General features: G+C 44.1%; 1 protein-coding gene across 1 annotated transcript in view; it reads right to left on the bottom strand.

Moving 5' to 3' along the window:
* Positions 1–7827: 7827 nt before the first annotated feature.
* AASDHPPT (aminoadipate-semialdehyde dehydrogenase-phosphopantetheinyl transferase) overlaps positions 7828–13896 on the bottom strand; it is a 254795-nt gene continuing 248726 nt past the window's right edge. The window contains exon 6 of the mRNA XM_078657030.1: positions 7828–9768. Coding sequence (XP_078513156.1) covers positions 9601–9768 — 168 coding nt within the window. The 3' untranslated portion in view covers positions 7828–9600. The remainder of the gene's footprint in view (positions 9769–13896) is intronic.

Genomic DNA, 13896 nt, shown 5'->3' with positions numbered 1-13896 from the left:
ACTAATCCAATAGAACACACAACTTGGAAATAAATCTCCAATGAATTAATCTTTTATCATCCAAATAAATATGCATCATATTCAAGTTTTATCCCTTTATGAATTCATTATCAGCTCAAAACATAACTACAAAGCTTTTTGGAGCAATTTCTGTGAAGTAAATTCATTAAATTAATATCTTGTAAAGGCAATCAATACATCTTTATTGGATTTCAGAACAAAATCATAAAAGAGGGACAACACATCACATACACAAAGCGCTTAAACAATAGCCATTCCAGATTAAAACAAATTAAAGAAATATAGTGTGTACAGTCAGGGCAAGCAGTGGTGCAGCAATACTTATAATTCAGTGACCGTGGCAACACAGGAGCAGATTCTCGGAATAAAGTCAGTATAATAGATCAAATGACAGTAAAAGCTTCAAGTCGACACACTAGGGGGATGAAGGTACATGGTTTTGATAGCTAAAGGGTTTACTGCAAAGGCATTTTTTTGTAGGATATCCTACGGGATTACAAATATACAGACATAAAAAACCTCAGGTCTGCTATGATAGTAAAAGTGAAGAACAGTGGACATACTAAGATTTGCAAATGTGCTCTGCACCTTGTAGTCTAATCCTGGCAACCTTCCCGTTCCATTATCTTTAAAGGTAACAACGGCCTATAGTACCATGGACAATAACTACGGCCAGATGTTCACCACTCCATAGTTTTCTGATCTTACTGCTGCTTTAAGGAAGGAGCATACTCTGAAACAAACATCGGAGTTACCTAAAAGCTGCATGTAGCTTAACACGTCTCTGCACTTCCGGCTCTTTAAATTAGACTTTAAATACTTTCTAAAAAGTAGAACAAGATATGAAATATGTACAGAAGAACATAAAATGCCTCAGGGATAGTGCAGACAGCCCATCACATGGGCATGGCAGTCCCGTACTACCCAAGATACTCTGTATCTCCCCAAACACTCAAAAGCCAACCTACCGTACCAAGCAGAAGAGAAGAGATCTTTCCCAAGGTGTACGTTTTAGGTTAGGGAAAAAAGGGGCTCATCAAGTGCTGAGATCGCAATGTAATCTCTGACAAAGCTTTTGTTTGATTAAATGTGTAGTCTTTGCAACTGGCTGAGTTCCCGAAATCAAACTTCACCACCTGCTTGTTGTCTTTGGTAAGGGTGGAAGGTGATTGGAACGTGTCAAACAGACCTAAAACATTTACGGTACTTTGGACATAACCCAACTAGGGGGTCAAAAAACCTTTTTCTGTTGAGACAGTCCAGTATAATGTGCCTGTTCAGACTAATCTCCTCGTTGGGCCAGATCGTAACCCATAACAAAAGCGGGGCCAGCTTCACTAGCTCTGAGATATACTGTAAGGTAAACAATATTGACCCCGCATCGGTCACCTCGCATGTTGTTTGACACGGTCGTTACAACAACTGCGTTGTAACAACGCATACCATTACCCCACAAGTCGTAACAACGACTTGCGGAGGGGGGAGAGGTGTTGGATTCAAAATCCTTCACCTTCCCTACTGTCCGCACAGACTGGAGTTAAAATAGTAAATTATACTATTGCAACATCCAGCGCCCCCCTGTGCAAGTCGTTGTTACGACTTGCGAGGTAATGGTATGCGTTGTTGTAATGACCGCATTGTAACAACATGCGAGGTAACGGGGTGAGGGGTCAAGAGGCATATTCATACTGTAAGCTTAACTCTGAGTAGATAAAGTAAGAGCTGATAGGGAAATACAGAGGATCCGTCTGCATATATGGTTTTCCTTTGTCTGTAAAGGAAAAGTAATGTAATATCCCCAGACCCCTACCCCGTACCGATCAGCAGGAAACAATGGGATTTATATATGTTCAGTTGCGGAGAGATAGTTATTCTACATTCAGTCTGAGGTAGATTAAAAATTGCTCTGGCTGAGCTTCAGGCATGAATTCCTGATCTGTGACTGCCAGGAACCTAAGTATTCAAAAACAACTCCCAGGTAACAAACGCAATTGATGCAGCTCAGGAATTGACTATTAACCAATAGTTTAAGAGCATTTCGCCTTTCTGGCCCACACGCCATGATGTGAGACTTCCCAAAATTGGTAACTAAATCTAGTTTTCTCATATAGGTCACACAGAGGACTCCACCAATGTAAGAAGTGCTCTCAGGGTCTATGCATAAGTACCGCAACTTCTGCTTAGAGTAACACTGGTACTTGCGAGTTCCCTATCTTCAGGACATGGCTTGTGGCACTGACCAAAAAGGACTCAAATTATTAATATAGATGATAAACAACAACGGATCCACAATACAACCCTGATGCACTCCTCCGGCTAAAGGGAAATAGTCAGACATCAGGCTCCTGATGGGCCAAATTGGACTTGAGCAGCTAGGTTGTCATGCAGAATATCCAAGAAGGTCACCCGTTCAACCTTAAATCTCAGATCTAGCAACATCAGTCAAAGCTTAGTGCAATTTACAGAGATGAAAGCTGTTGAGAGGTCCATAAAATCCAGATACAGTGGCCATTGCCTGACGATAGGATACTTGCCAACAATCAAACCCAAGTTTAGGCAGTGCTCCAGTGTACCCAGCCCAGTTCGGAATCCCTATGATAAGGACACACAATGTTATTTTGATCCCCCCAAAGCCTCGAATGGTTTAAAACTACCCTTCCCAAGATCTTAACTATGATATCAATAAGGGAAATCAGGCGACAGCACTTAGGGAACATGCCATCCCCTTTTTTTAAGATGAGAACAATGGTTGAGAGAGTCCAGGAGCATGGGATCCTATTACATAATGAATTATTGAATGTTTAAATGAGCAGGGGGCCCCACAGGTCAGTGTTGCCTTTGGTGAGCTTTAAAAAGGGTAACACACTTGTAGATTTGTAGAAGTGTTTATTAAGATAACTGGAACAACCCCTGAATGATCCTCTCCTGGCAGCAACTGACCCAGCTCTGTCCAAGCTTCCAGAACATTAGAAGACTCAAAAATCACTAGGTTAATTAGGACAAGTTGCCAGGATACAAAAGTGAGGTCCAAAAGAACCACATCCGGCCCTAGGGCTTTACAGACTTGGCTTTGCCTAATAGCCTCCACCACTTCCGATAATGTGTTGGATAGGTTAAGTGCTTTATTCAATTTATACAAAAGTAACTCTCCTTATTATCCCCTTTCACTAGTTGATGAATAGTTTTAAAATATCTAACCCATTACAAACCCGGAACGTTGCAACTCAAAAGAGAGTTGTGTGGGGCATTCCTTTGCATGTTTTTTTAACTATGTCCCAGAACACCTTGCTGTTCTTGGAGGTCGCAGCGTTTTATAGGAGTTCCCAGTCCTTTTTGTTCAGTTCCTCTGCTACTTTTCCAAATGGTACGTTTGTATTTCTTGTGGTCTGCACAAACCTCTATTGGGTCTCTTGATGTGGTGGACATGGCCTTTCTCAGCTGGCAAGTAACTGAAGAGCAATGCCTATCGAACCACTTTGTAAAAAGACAAATGATGGACAGAATGCAGAACACTGTCATACATTCACCCCAGTACAGAGATCTGGGCCTAAATCCATTGTGGATCCTTGTGCCTGGGGGTAAATGTTTGCATTGTTCAGCATTCCGTCCATCCAGGTCCGGCTCTAGAGTGGTGCGATCTGTGCCACCGCATCGGGCGCTGACTTGTAGTGGGGGCGTAATTTTTGCAAGTATATTATCATTTAAGCACCTGCTGCCCTGTTCCTGGCCTCCAGCAATTTTCAGGCATCAATTAAAATGTCAAGATAACTCTTGCCTGGGTGAGAAGGATTGGACATGTATCTGTTGAACCCTGGACTCCAGAGTGATTCCAAGGGCTAGTTGGCTGACCTCCTGACTTGAGCCTTAGGGACAGAAGTCTCCGACAAACTCGACCCCAGCACAAGGACATCTGTGAGTATGTCCTGCCAAGTGGTACCAACCCAGTCCTGGATTCTTGGAAGTGGGCCTCAGGAACCCTTCCTGCCTCTGTGGATCCAGACGCATCTTGTCTACTACACGGCACAACCCGACGCATCACCACTGCCACCTGGATCACCCCATCACAAGGGACTGCATCGCAGCCCGCAGCCACATCTGTACCACTGCTGCAAGACACATCCTCAGTGCAGACCCTCGCATCCCTCGTAACACAGCAGCCCTGATGACGAAGGCAGACTCAACATCGCAGCTCCTTTTACCCGGAACATTGTCTCAAATGTACAACCCATCCTCGACGTCGGACTTCACATTGTAAGCCCCGTCAATGGGATCCTAGAGAGCGATGCAGGTTCTCGCATTGCTGCCTCGCCACACCTCAGAACCAACTGATTGCTTTGGAACCAACGGATCGCTTTGGCTGCGCGATATACCTTCGGCGCAGACCCTCTCAACAGCCCCCAAACCAGGTTTTAAGGTACTCTGTTCAGCAGGCCTAATGGGGTCCCTGTAGCCGCCCGCGCTCCATCGCAGTCAACCTGAGCTTGTGATTTTGTCCCGGACCTGTGAGACCAGATACCCACAGTTAGCACTTTATGCTTTTTGGCACGCTATTTTCACTGAAATCTTTATTGATCTGATTGGATCAAATGGTCTTGGTTTATTTATTAAAAATAACTCTATTTTTCTAACTTTGTGTGTGATCCTTTTCATGTGATGTTTTTCACTTTATTAATGTTTGAAGTCTTGCAAACATTTTATCCGAATTTATAGAGCGCACGGCTGCCCCAGCAACAAGGCTTCCCAGTGCTAAAGCTAGCAAAGGCAGAGAGACCAACAGAGTTAGTAACTGGAGAATAGCCATGTCTTGATCCTTTTCCTAAAGATCCAGAGGTTCTGCTTGCTATGGACAGCCAGAGGGATGGAGTTCCAGAGGGCAGGTGCCAGTGCCCGGAACGACCGCCCCCGCTCTTGTCCTGCGCACCCGCGGTACACGAGCCAGGTGAAAATCCGCAGAGCGCAAGGCTGGAGCGAGAACATACAGAGAGCAAAGTTTGTTCAAGATCTGGGGACCCAGCCCATAAAGGAGCTTATGAGTAATGCATAGGGCTTTGAAGTAGACTCCATTCTCTGTAGGTAGCCAGTGAAGCCGGCGAAGAAGGTCTGAAGCATGGCAGTACTTCAGTAGTGCAAAGAGCTCGCGGGCAAATACTTCACACATTGACCCTAAGTAAAGCCTGACTGCTCTCAGAGGGTTGGTCACAGGTTAATTTAGTGTTGACTTGTGCCGCACCCTGACAAGGACTGTGGTGGATACTTGACAAGGACTCATACACCAGTCAACAAACAACTCATTTTCTTACATTGGTGGCAGTGGTGGGATTATAACTTGTGTTTGTGCAGTGCCATACAGTGATTTCTTTACACTCTCATTTCATATCTGACACCAATTTGAGTTTAAACTTCTCCTTGGTTACCCTTATTGTTTTTCGAAATGTTCTCCTTGACTGTTGTAACTGAAACCACACCTGCACGGATGGAGTTTGTGCTGGCCAACAAGGATGCCTGCACTGTGGCCAGCTCAAGAAGTTCTGCAAGGAGAGGGCACTTCCAGCAAAGAGCACCACCAGGAAAGGTAGAGCTCCAAAAGACGCTGAGGGCATTGGTGGAACCCCACCTGTCATTGGCTGTAGTCACAGAAGGGGATGATAAGGATTGGCATGGTGAGGACCTTCTTGTGATACAGCCTGCCGTTGAGGGGGATAGCTTGGCCCCCGAAGTGGAACTCCCTGCCAGGGCAAGGAGCAGTGTATTGTCCCACAGCTTGTCTTCAGAGGAGCAGGCAGACAGGGAGTTCATGCAGATTGTCCATCAGAGAATGGAAAAGAAGAAACCGTCCATGAAGGAGAGGAAAATATTTTTGCCTCACAAACCTAAACTGAGGGTCCATATTCCCAAAGGGTTGGTGCCTGACGCTGTTGGTATCGGATGACATCGACAAGTGGTTTAAAGCTTATGAAGTGGCTTTGCTGGTGCATAGGATCCCAGTGGAGGATTAGGGACAGCCTCTGGAAGCGCATCAATAGGGAAGAGTGAGACACTCTACTGGCCCTAGATCAGAGGGACCACCCTTGTCAGAAAGTATAGCCTCACCTCTGAGAAGTACAGGCAGATGTTTAGAGACAACAATAAGCTGGACCAGCAGTGCTGTGTGGATATGAGTGTACTCCTTTTGCATGGCACTGGATGGTTGGGTGAAGGGCAGTAAATCAAAGGATTATCAGGGGCTGCACAAACTGATTGCGAGAGAGCACATGTTCAGCTGGCTCAGGGATGATAAAAAGGTATCTGGGGGTGGGGGTCACTACAAGGGTGGGCAGGGTCCCCATCAGAAGGAGGGGGCTACCAAGAATCTATGAAAAAGAGCTAGTAAACAGAGATATAATAATGGTTGTCCCATAATCTCATACTTTAGAAGTACACTTTGAGATGGGCTGGAGAAATTATTGGGCCTCTTTATCACTACATCTGAATTACCAAAGGATTGAGAGCATTCACCTATGGAATGGGGAATAACCCTCAAAATCCTTATTTTTACACTGATTTCTTCATACCATTCTCAAATTATAAGCTGTTTTCCAGACACAACTCGATACTTACAACTGCAACATTTCTAACCTGCTGGCAGATTCAACAAACTCAAGCATACAAAAAGGTGATTAATGGAATGCTTGGATTAATCTCAGCCACTTGTAATTACTCGGGCAGCATCCCAGTCCATCGTTATTTTGCACAGCATGCCACCTCATTTTGGACCCAGCCATATCCAAATCAGTCTTGATCATGCTCCAGTGGGAACAGATCAGCCCTAACTGCAAAGTCTGATCCTCCCTAAACCGCAACACAAGAATCCTAGGACTGATTTTTATCATGTGAGGGCTCATCATCCAATTGTAGCTTGGTTCCAGTGACACAGTGTGCACTGGACCCACGTCTGGGCATACTCATCCGAACTAAGGCAACACACTAAAGAATACAAAAAAGTGATGGACGGTACGCTTTAATGAATCTCAGCCATGGTATTTACTCTGGCTGCATTCTAGTACATCGCTATTTTTCACACCTTGCCACTTTAGTTTGGACCCAGCCATATGCAAATCAGTCTTGACCCTGCTCCAAAGGGAACAGTCCAGCCTGAACTGCCAGGCCAGATCCTCCCTGAACCGAATTACTAGCAACCCAGGACCGGTTTCACCCAAGTTAGGGTTCATCAGCCAGGTATAGCTTGGTTCCAGTGACACAGTGTGCACGGGACTTTACTGCGGCATATTAAAAAAGGCAGTAATTCTCATATGCTGGTGTAAAGATCACAGGCACTAACTGCAACAACTGATGATGTACCCAATCTGAAGAAATCTAAAGGATTCCGTTTCTACCTATTCAATTTCATGCAGTATGGCTGCGGAAAAGTAGCTGAAGTTAAAAAATGTTAATTCAAATTTGTCAGATGAACCATAACAAGACAATAAAAAATATGTATTTCAATGTGTAAGCATCTTGGCAATGAAGGCTTTTAACGCACTGGTTTCTATGGATTCTGATTCCACATCATGCATTGCTGTCATCACAAAAACAAGAACAGAGTGGATGGAACAGCCTGCCAATAGCTCTTTCTAATTCTGTCATAAAGTTACCCTCAAACAGCAAGACGCTTGTGTCTGCATTTTAATGGTGCTGACCAGCTGCTAAAGACATTGTTGGCAATTAAAATGAATTGGATTGCATCATTTTAAGCTAAAATAGGCACAGCTTGCAGCTAAAAGTATCTATCTTCGAAACACCAATAGTATGAGACATTAAACGACGCACCATATTTACACACTTTAATTGTGAACAATTGTATACAGTTTACTTATTCGCAAAGTAGCAAACCGTCACTTTAGTTTTGAGCATATTTTAATCTTTCACTGGAATGGGATCAATTGCATTTTTAGTTCATAAACGAGTTAATGCATACCTAAAAAAAGACAATTTGAAGCAAAAAACAGCGAGAATAACAATTGCGGGAAGGCAAATAGAAATAGTGAGAATTACGGCATGCACGTGGTCAGGAATAAGTTCTGAAATCTGGACAGCATTACAGATAAATGTTTACTCTCCAAATATGATGATTAGTCACTGACGTTATAAGTAACCATGCAGCACAGAGGCGCAGCTAGCAATGCTGCCGTGACACCAGAGATCAGCGCTGTGAAGGACCCTCTGCTCCCCACTCATGGATTTTTCCATAAAATCTTATTGTTCTAGCCCCCCTCCTTTCGAGGTCTTATTCAATCCTTCCATTGGGAATCTTCAGTGAACCCTTGTTTCTCTGGTGTAACCCTCTCCTTGGAGGTCTTGGCAGGAGGGACAGCCATAAATGTTCTATTTCCTCCTTGGTCCACAATACTGTTCCTCCATCTTCTCACTGCCCTAGCCCCATTTTTGCACTGCCCATTCAGCTCACCTCCTCTCTTTGCTTTCCCACCTCTTCCAATCTGCCCCGTGAACCTGTAGTGTTATCATTTGCGATCCCCATCCCACAACCTGCCCTCTCATGAATCCTTTCCCTCCTACACTTGCTTCCATACCATTACTACGAATTTGCTGTCCTGATGCTTTACCTCTTTGTTTCTAACCCCCAATTTCCATCACTTTTCATTTCTGACACCTGTCACTTATTAACTCACCTTTCTCTTCCATTTACTTAACTTCCCCCTTTGGATATGTCTGTCAAATTCCCATCGAGTTGATAAAATTGCTTAAAAGATCAGATCATACTGTAAGGAACAGTTTATAATTTGAATGACACTGAGACGCTACATTTTTCCAAAATCGATTAAATTTGTTTCATTTCTTAGCACCACTCGTCATAAGTTCGAATTCTCATTAACAGAAAGAAAGAAACATGGTATACGTGATAATCTTGGGAGTACCTGTTTACCTGTGTGTGTAGAGAGGCAAGGCAACGGTACATTTTATCTGAAACATCACATATTGCTGCAAAAAACATCATGATTCTCCACACTGAGTCCAACGATTTGAGCAAACCATAAAGCTGTCCTCCCAAGGGACACAGCTGAAGCCAAGATGCTGCTCGTATTTTTTATCACACGTTTTCACTTAAAAAATGCAGTCCTTTATTTTAACAGCATTACATGAATTACAGCGTCACAAAGTTGTCCACTGGTTGGAGGCGCTGTAACAGCCCACCCTGGTTCATGAGGCATTCGTAACATTTTGTTATTTATATTGCCTTGTTTGATCCGTAAATTCCCTCTTAGACCAAGCATGGTTTTGTTAGAGAGGTTCTGGCTTCAAAGTCGGTAAGATGGCAATTGCCCGCTGCCATGCCGTGTGATCTTAGACAAAGCAAGTTTGCTGGACCTCATTCGCTTACCTGGTGACTTCCAATGCTTGAAGCATCCCTTTCAGGGGCACTGGCTCCAAGTGCATGAATGAAGTCCCTCACTCTCCTGCCAAAACACTGAACCGAAAACGAGAAACACACCCTTAATGATTTTTAGCTTAGTGTGAGTAACATTGCACGGGTGAGCACAATCTTACGAAGTCCATACTGTATTGCAGGAAAAAATCCATCATTCATGTTGAATGTTTTCCTTGACGAGATGGAGTCTCCTGTTTAGAAATTAAGCTGTCCCAGTAAGCTGGGTCTTCAGGGAGCAGGGGGACAGCAGAGGCCACCAGCTCCTCAAACGTAAGAAAAGTAAACTGTGTTGTTTGCATTTGGTCCCCAGCGCCTCCAGATATCTGGTAAAAAACACAAATGGTGTAATGATTTACTTTAGTTTTGCACAATAATCTGTATAATTATTTATTTATTTATCATAAGAACATATTGCTAGAAACCACTAACCAATATATAGCATCCTTTTCTTTTGGAAGACTGCACACTTCATCAAATCACACGCAAAACACACTTGCACAAATACTACATGTAAAGCATACAAATGTACTGCAGCAATAGCCATTCTGCCCTAACATTTCGGGAACAAAGTGTGTAGGTCAGAGGCTAATTTACCAGCTGCACCTCACAAACTCTGCGTTCAAAGTCTTCTATAGGTCTACACGAAATATGATTCTGACTAAAGATTCACCTCTAGTCACTTACAAAGTTTACTGAAGTCAGCAGGGGTCACAGAGCTTGGTCCAACATTCTGTTAATCCTTCGTACAAGGGTTAACTCGACATAAACCACTGTGGGCAAGCAACATCCCATGGTCTCTGAACTGTTGCCGCCCCCTCAGGAGCACTGAAACCTACACAGCGGCCCACTTCCCTACTTCGTCTCCTTTACAAACAATTCACTCTCCCACACTGCCCTGGCATAATTTTCTGAATCCGGTTGCCATTAATTTCTTTTTATTATTTATTCTTGTTATTGTAATTTTGCACACTCCTGCTATCTCTCTGGCGTTCTGTTTCAGGGGTATGCAACATCTCAAGCCAGTCACACCTCTTCTTCTCCACCTCAAGATCTTCTCACTCCCTTAGGACTCTTTATACTTGCTTACATCCCCACCCTCCTTCCATGGACCCATCTGCTTCTTCAGCCAACCTCTGCACTGCGCTGCAACTCAGCAAACTCTCAATCAAAGCTAACCCCAAAGTTATCCTCGTGAAATGTCAGACCCACAGGCTGCAATACTGCTTTCAACAAGAATTCTGACTGCTTCCACCCTCCACAGACAGATACACACAAACACACACACACACACACACACACACACACACACACACACACACACACACACACACTTCATCACCCTCACAAAAAGGAATGAGCAGATGCCCGAAACTAGCACATGCAGTAGCCCTTTGCACATAGAAAATCACTTTCACGAACCAGCCTCTTCAATCCGTGTCTTTCAAACCACCTTCTGAGGATGGCAAAAATCCTGATTCCCGATCAATATTTACAAAATAAACATGCTCTGGTTAGTCTCCACATGGCTCTTGAGCAGGCCAACATCTCCTCTTCAACCCATCTCTCCCTACCCACTCTTGTCAAGTGTTTAGATCTTACAGTCCTTCATCGTCTCCCCCCACTCCACGTTCTCGGGAGGACCTTGGACTTCATTCTGATCTGATCAGGAATACACTACCATAAAACTGCCCTGTGACAATCTGTTTCTGTAACTTGTGATTTGGCCTTAAGGCAATTTTACCAGCCCATTCTCTGTTTTTGAAGTCAGAATGGGGAATATCGTTCATATGTTGCTTTACCTCATCATATTTACGCACATTTCCTGCATCACCAAAATAATTTTCTGTGTACATTTCCCAGGATATGCCTACAGGCATTTGGGCAGGGAAAGACAGAAGGCAAAATTATCTAGCATCTTGAAATGTGCATTTGGGTGCTAGCACTTGTTTGCTCTCAGAGCTGGATTAAAAGCTGACCAGAAATGAGGACTATTTTACCATTCTTTTCCTCATAAACTAAAAGCGACTGGATTTGTTCTGAACTGACCTGTTCCTGAGGCTCAGCCGGGAACGCGCGCTAGGCTAGCCGATACACTTGCGATTTATGCTTTGTATTTTAAATATTCTGTGACAGTGTGGTATTGATGCTACTGTTTAAAATCAATCTTGTTGACAATGTGATTTCAAAGCTACTGTCTAAATTTCTGTTGCGCTTACACGGAAGCGAGTCTTTTAATATTTTAGCCCTACCTGATTTAGCACTCCGGTTAAAACGCTGCTTGCATCGCGGCAGCCATCTTGGGTGTAACTACGGTCAGCACGCTAGTCTTTAGCGCCCTCTGACTCACTTCCTCTCCCCTATATCTTCCGAATGCCTCAGAGGACGTGCAGCGGACGAGTGCAGCAGGTGCCCCCAATGCGCGCCGAAGGTGCGCCAAAGGTAAGCCTGTCTGCGCCCGTCAGCGTCCCGGAGGCGCCGGGTGTCGGTCGGGTGCATGGATCCTTAGCCACTACTTTTGGTAACGTGCTTAGGTATGAGTCAGGCTATTTAAAAACTTTTAGGGGCAATACTGGCTGTTGCTGTCCTGTGTACCCCAATAATCTCAAGGGCGATTTACGCTGCACTAGCTGTGGATGGACACTCTTCAACGAACCATCTAGTAAGGAAATCCTGTGCTCCCCAAGCCCGCTGTTCCGGATATGACCGGGGAAAGCCTTAAAAAAAAACTACTAATGCATGCTACTTAACACGCAGTCTTTGGGCAAACATGCCTTTGATCTTATCAATTTATTAATTGAATCTAATCCCGCGTGTCTTTTTTTGACAGAGACCTGGCTCGGAGATTCCTCTAGTCCTGATATATCTAATGCTCTCCCCCAAAATTATTATATTTTGAGGAAGGACTGGGCGGTAGGCAATGGAGGAGGAGTTGCAATTGTGGTGGATAGCCGCTACACTTGCTCAGTTGTTCCAATGGAGGATATCCATGGGGTGGAGTCACTTGGTTTTTGTCTGTCGTTTTCGCCCCATCATTCGTGCTCCGGATTACTGCTGTACAGGCCACCTGGTCAGGTTGGATCTTTTCATGATGAACTTCATACTGCTATTTCCTCAATAATTATGAAGTTTAAGCACTGTCTGCTTCTGGGTGATTTTAACATCCATATGGATGTGGCAGACGCGGCAGATACCATTAAACTTCTGGACGTTACAAATCCATTGGCTTGATCCCTTTCCTTACCACAGCTACTCACAATAAAGGCCATACTCTGGACCAAATTTTCTCAACACTTCCTATCATTTCTTCCCCTCCTTTACCTTTGGTGTGGTCGTATCACTATTTAGTGAATTTTGATATCTTGCATGTGACCAAAGCGGTCATCAGTGGCTCTGGTCCGCAGTCAATTGCCACTCGCTCCTTTCATCGTGTTTCGCCTGATATGCTAGCCTAATCTCTGGCCTTGCATCCTTGCCAGCTTACAGGTGATCTGGCTAGTGACTTAGATCTCTTTCAGTCCTGGCTCTCACAACGTCTTGACGAGCTTGCACCTCTCTCCACCTGCCGCAAACTTAACTCGCGTGCTTCGGCTCCTTGGTTTACCCCGGCGTTACACAAAGGTAGAAGGCTCTGTAAGAAAGCTGAGAGAGCTTGGCGCAAAAACTATGATGTTTTATTAAAAGAGGTATATAAGGAATGTATTAAAATTTACCATAAAGATATCATCACTGAGAAAAAAATCTCATTTCTCTAAAAGAATTGAAGCAGCAGCAAATACTATTAAGGAAATCTTTACAATAGTCAAGGAATTTACCTCCCCTTCTACTCTTATATCTACATTTTCTCTTTCGGAACTCTGGATTAAACAATTGGCCAACTTTTTTGCTAACAAAATTAAAAGCATTCAGGCCTCATTTATGTTAACATGCTCATCAAGTGATTCTAGTCCAAACCTCCCCGCTCCTTCTTCCACTTCCGAGCGCCATTTGCTCACGAATTTTCCTCCCCTTTCCCCACAAGCATCATTGGAACTTTTATCTAAATTAAAATCTGGCTCTCCGGCGAATCAGTGTCCTGCGAAGTTCCTTGCCAAGATAGCGCATGTCATCAATCCGGTTCTTAATCTCTCTCTTAAAACCGGCATTGTTCCTAGCACTTGGAAAAAGGCTCATATCCTCCCACTATTAAAAAAACCCAACCTTGACCCCCTCGCCCATCTTAATTATAGACCTATTTCGTTACTCCCGGCTTTTGCCAAAGTTGTAGAAAAACATGTCCACTCCTCCCTTTCAAACTTTTTCGAGGTTCATGATATCCTCCATCATACTCAGTCCGGGTTTCGCTCTAATTTGAGCACGGAAACGGCGCTGTTGGAGGTTACTAAATCTATTAAGGAGGTTTCGGACAACAGAGGGAAGGCGATGTTGGTTCTGCTCGACCTGTCGGCGGCTTT

The sequence above is a fragment of the Lissotriton helveticus genome, chromosome 8 (genome assembly GCF_964261635.1).
Source record: "Lissotriton helveticus chromosome 8, aLisHel1.1, whole genome shotgun sequence".
NCBI lineage: Eukaryota > Metazoa > Chordata > Amphibia > Caudata > Salamandridae > Lissotriton > Lissotriton helveticus.
Note: the sequence above shows the minus strand (reverse complement) of the source record. Positions and strands in the feature narration are given on the sequence as shown.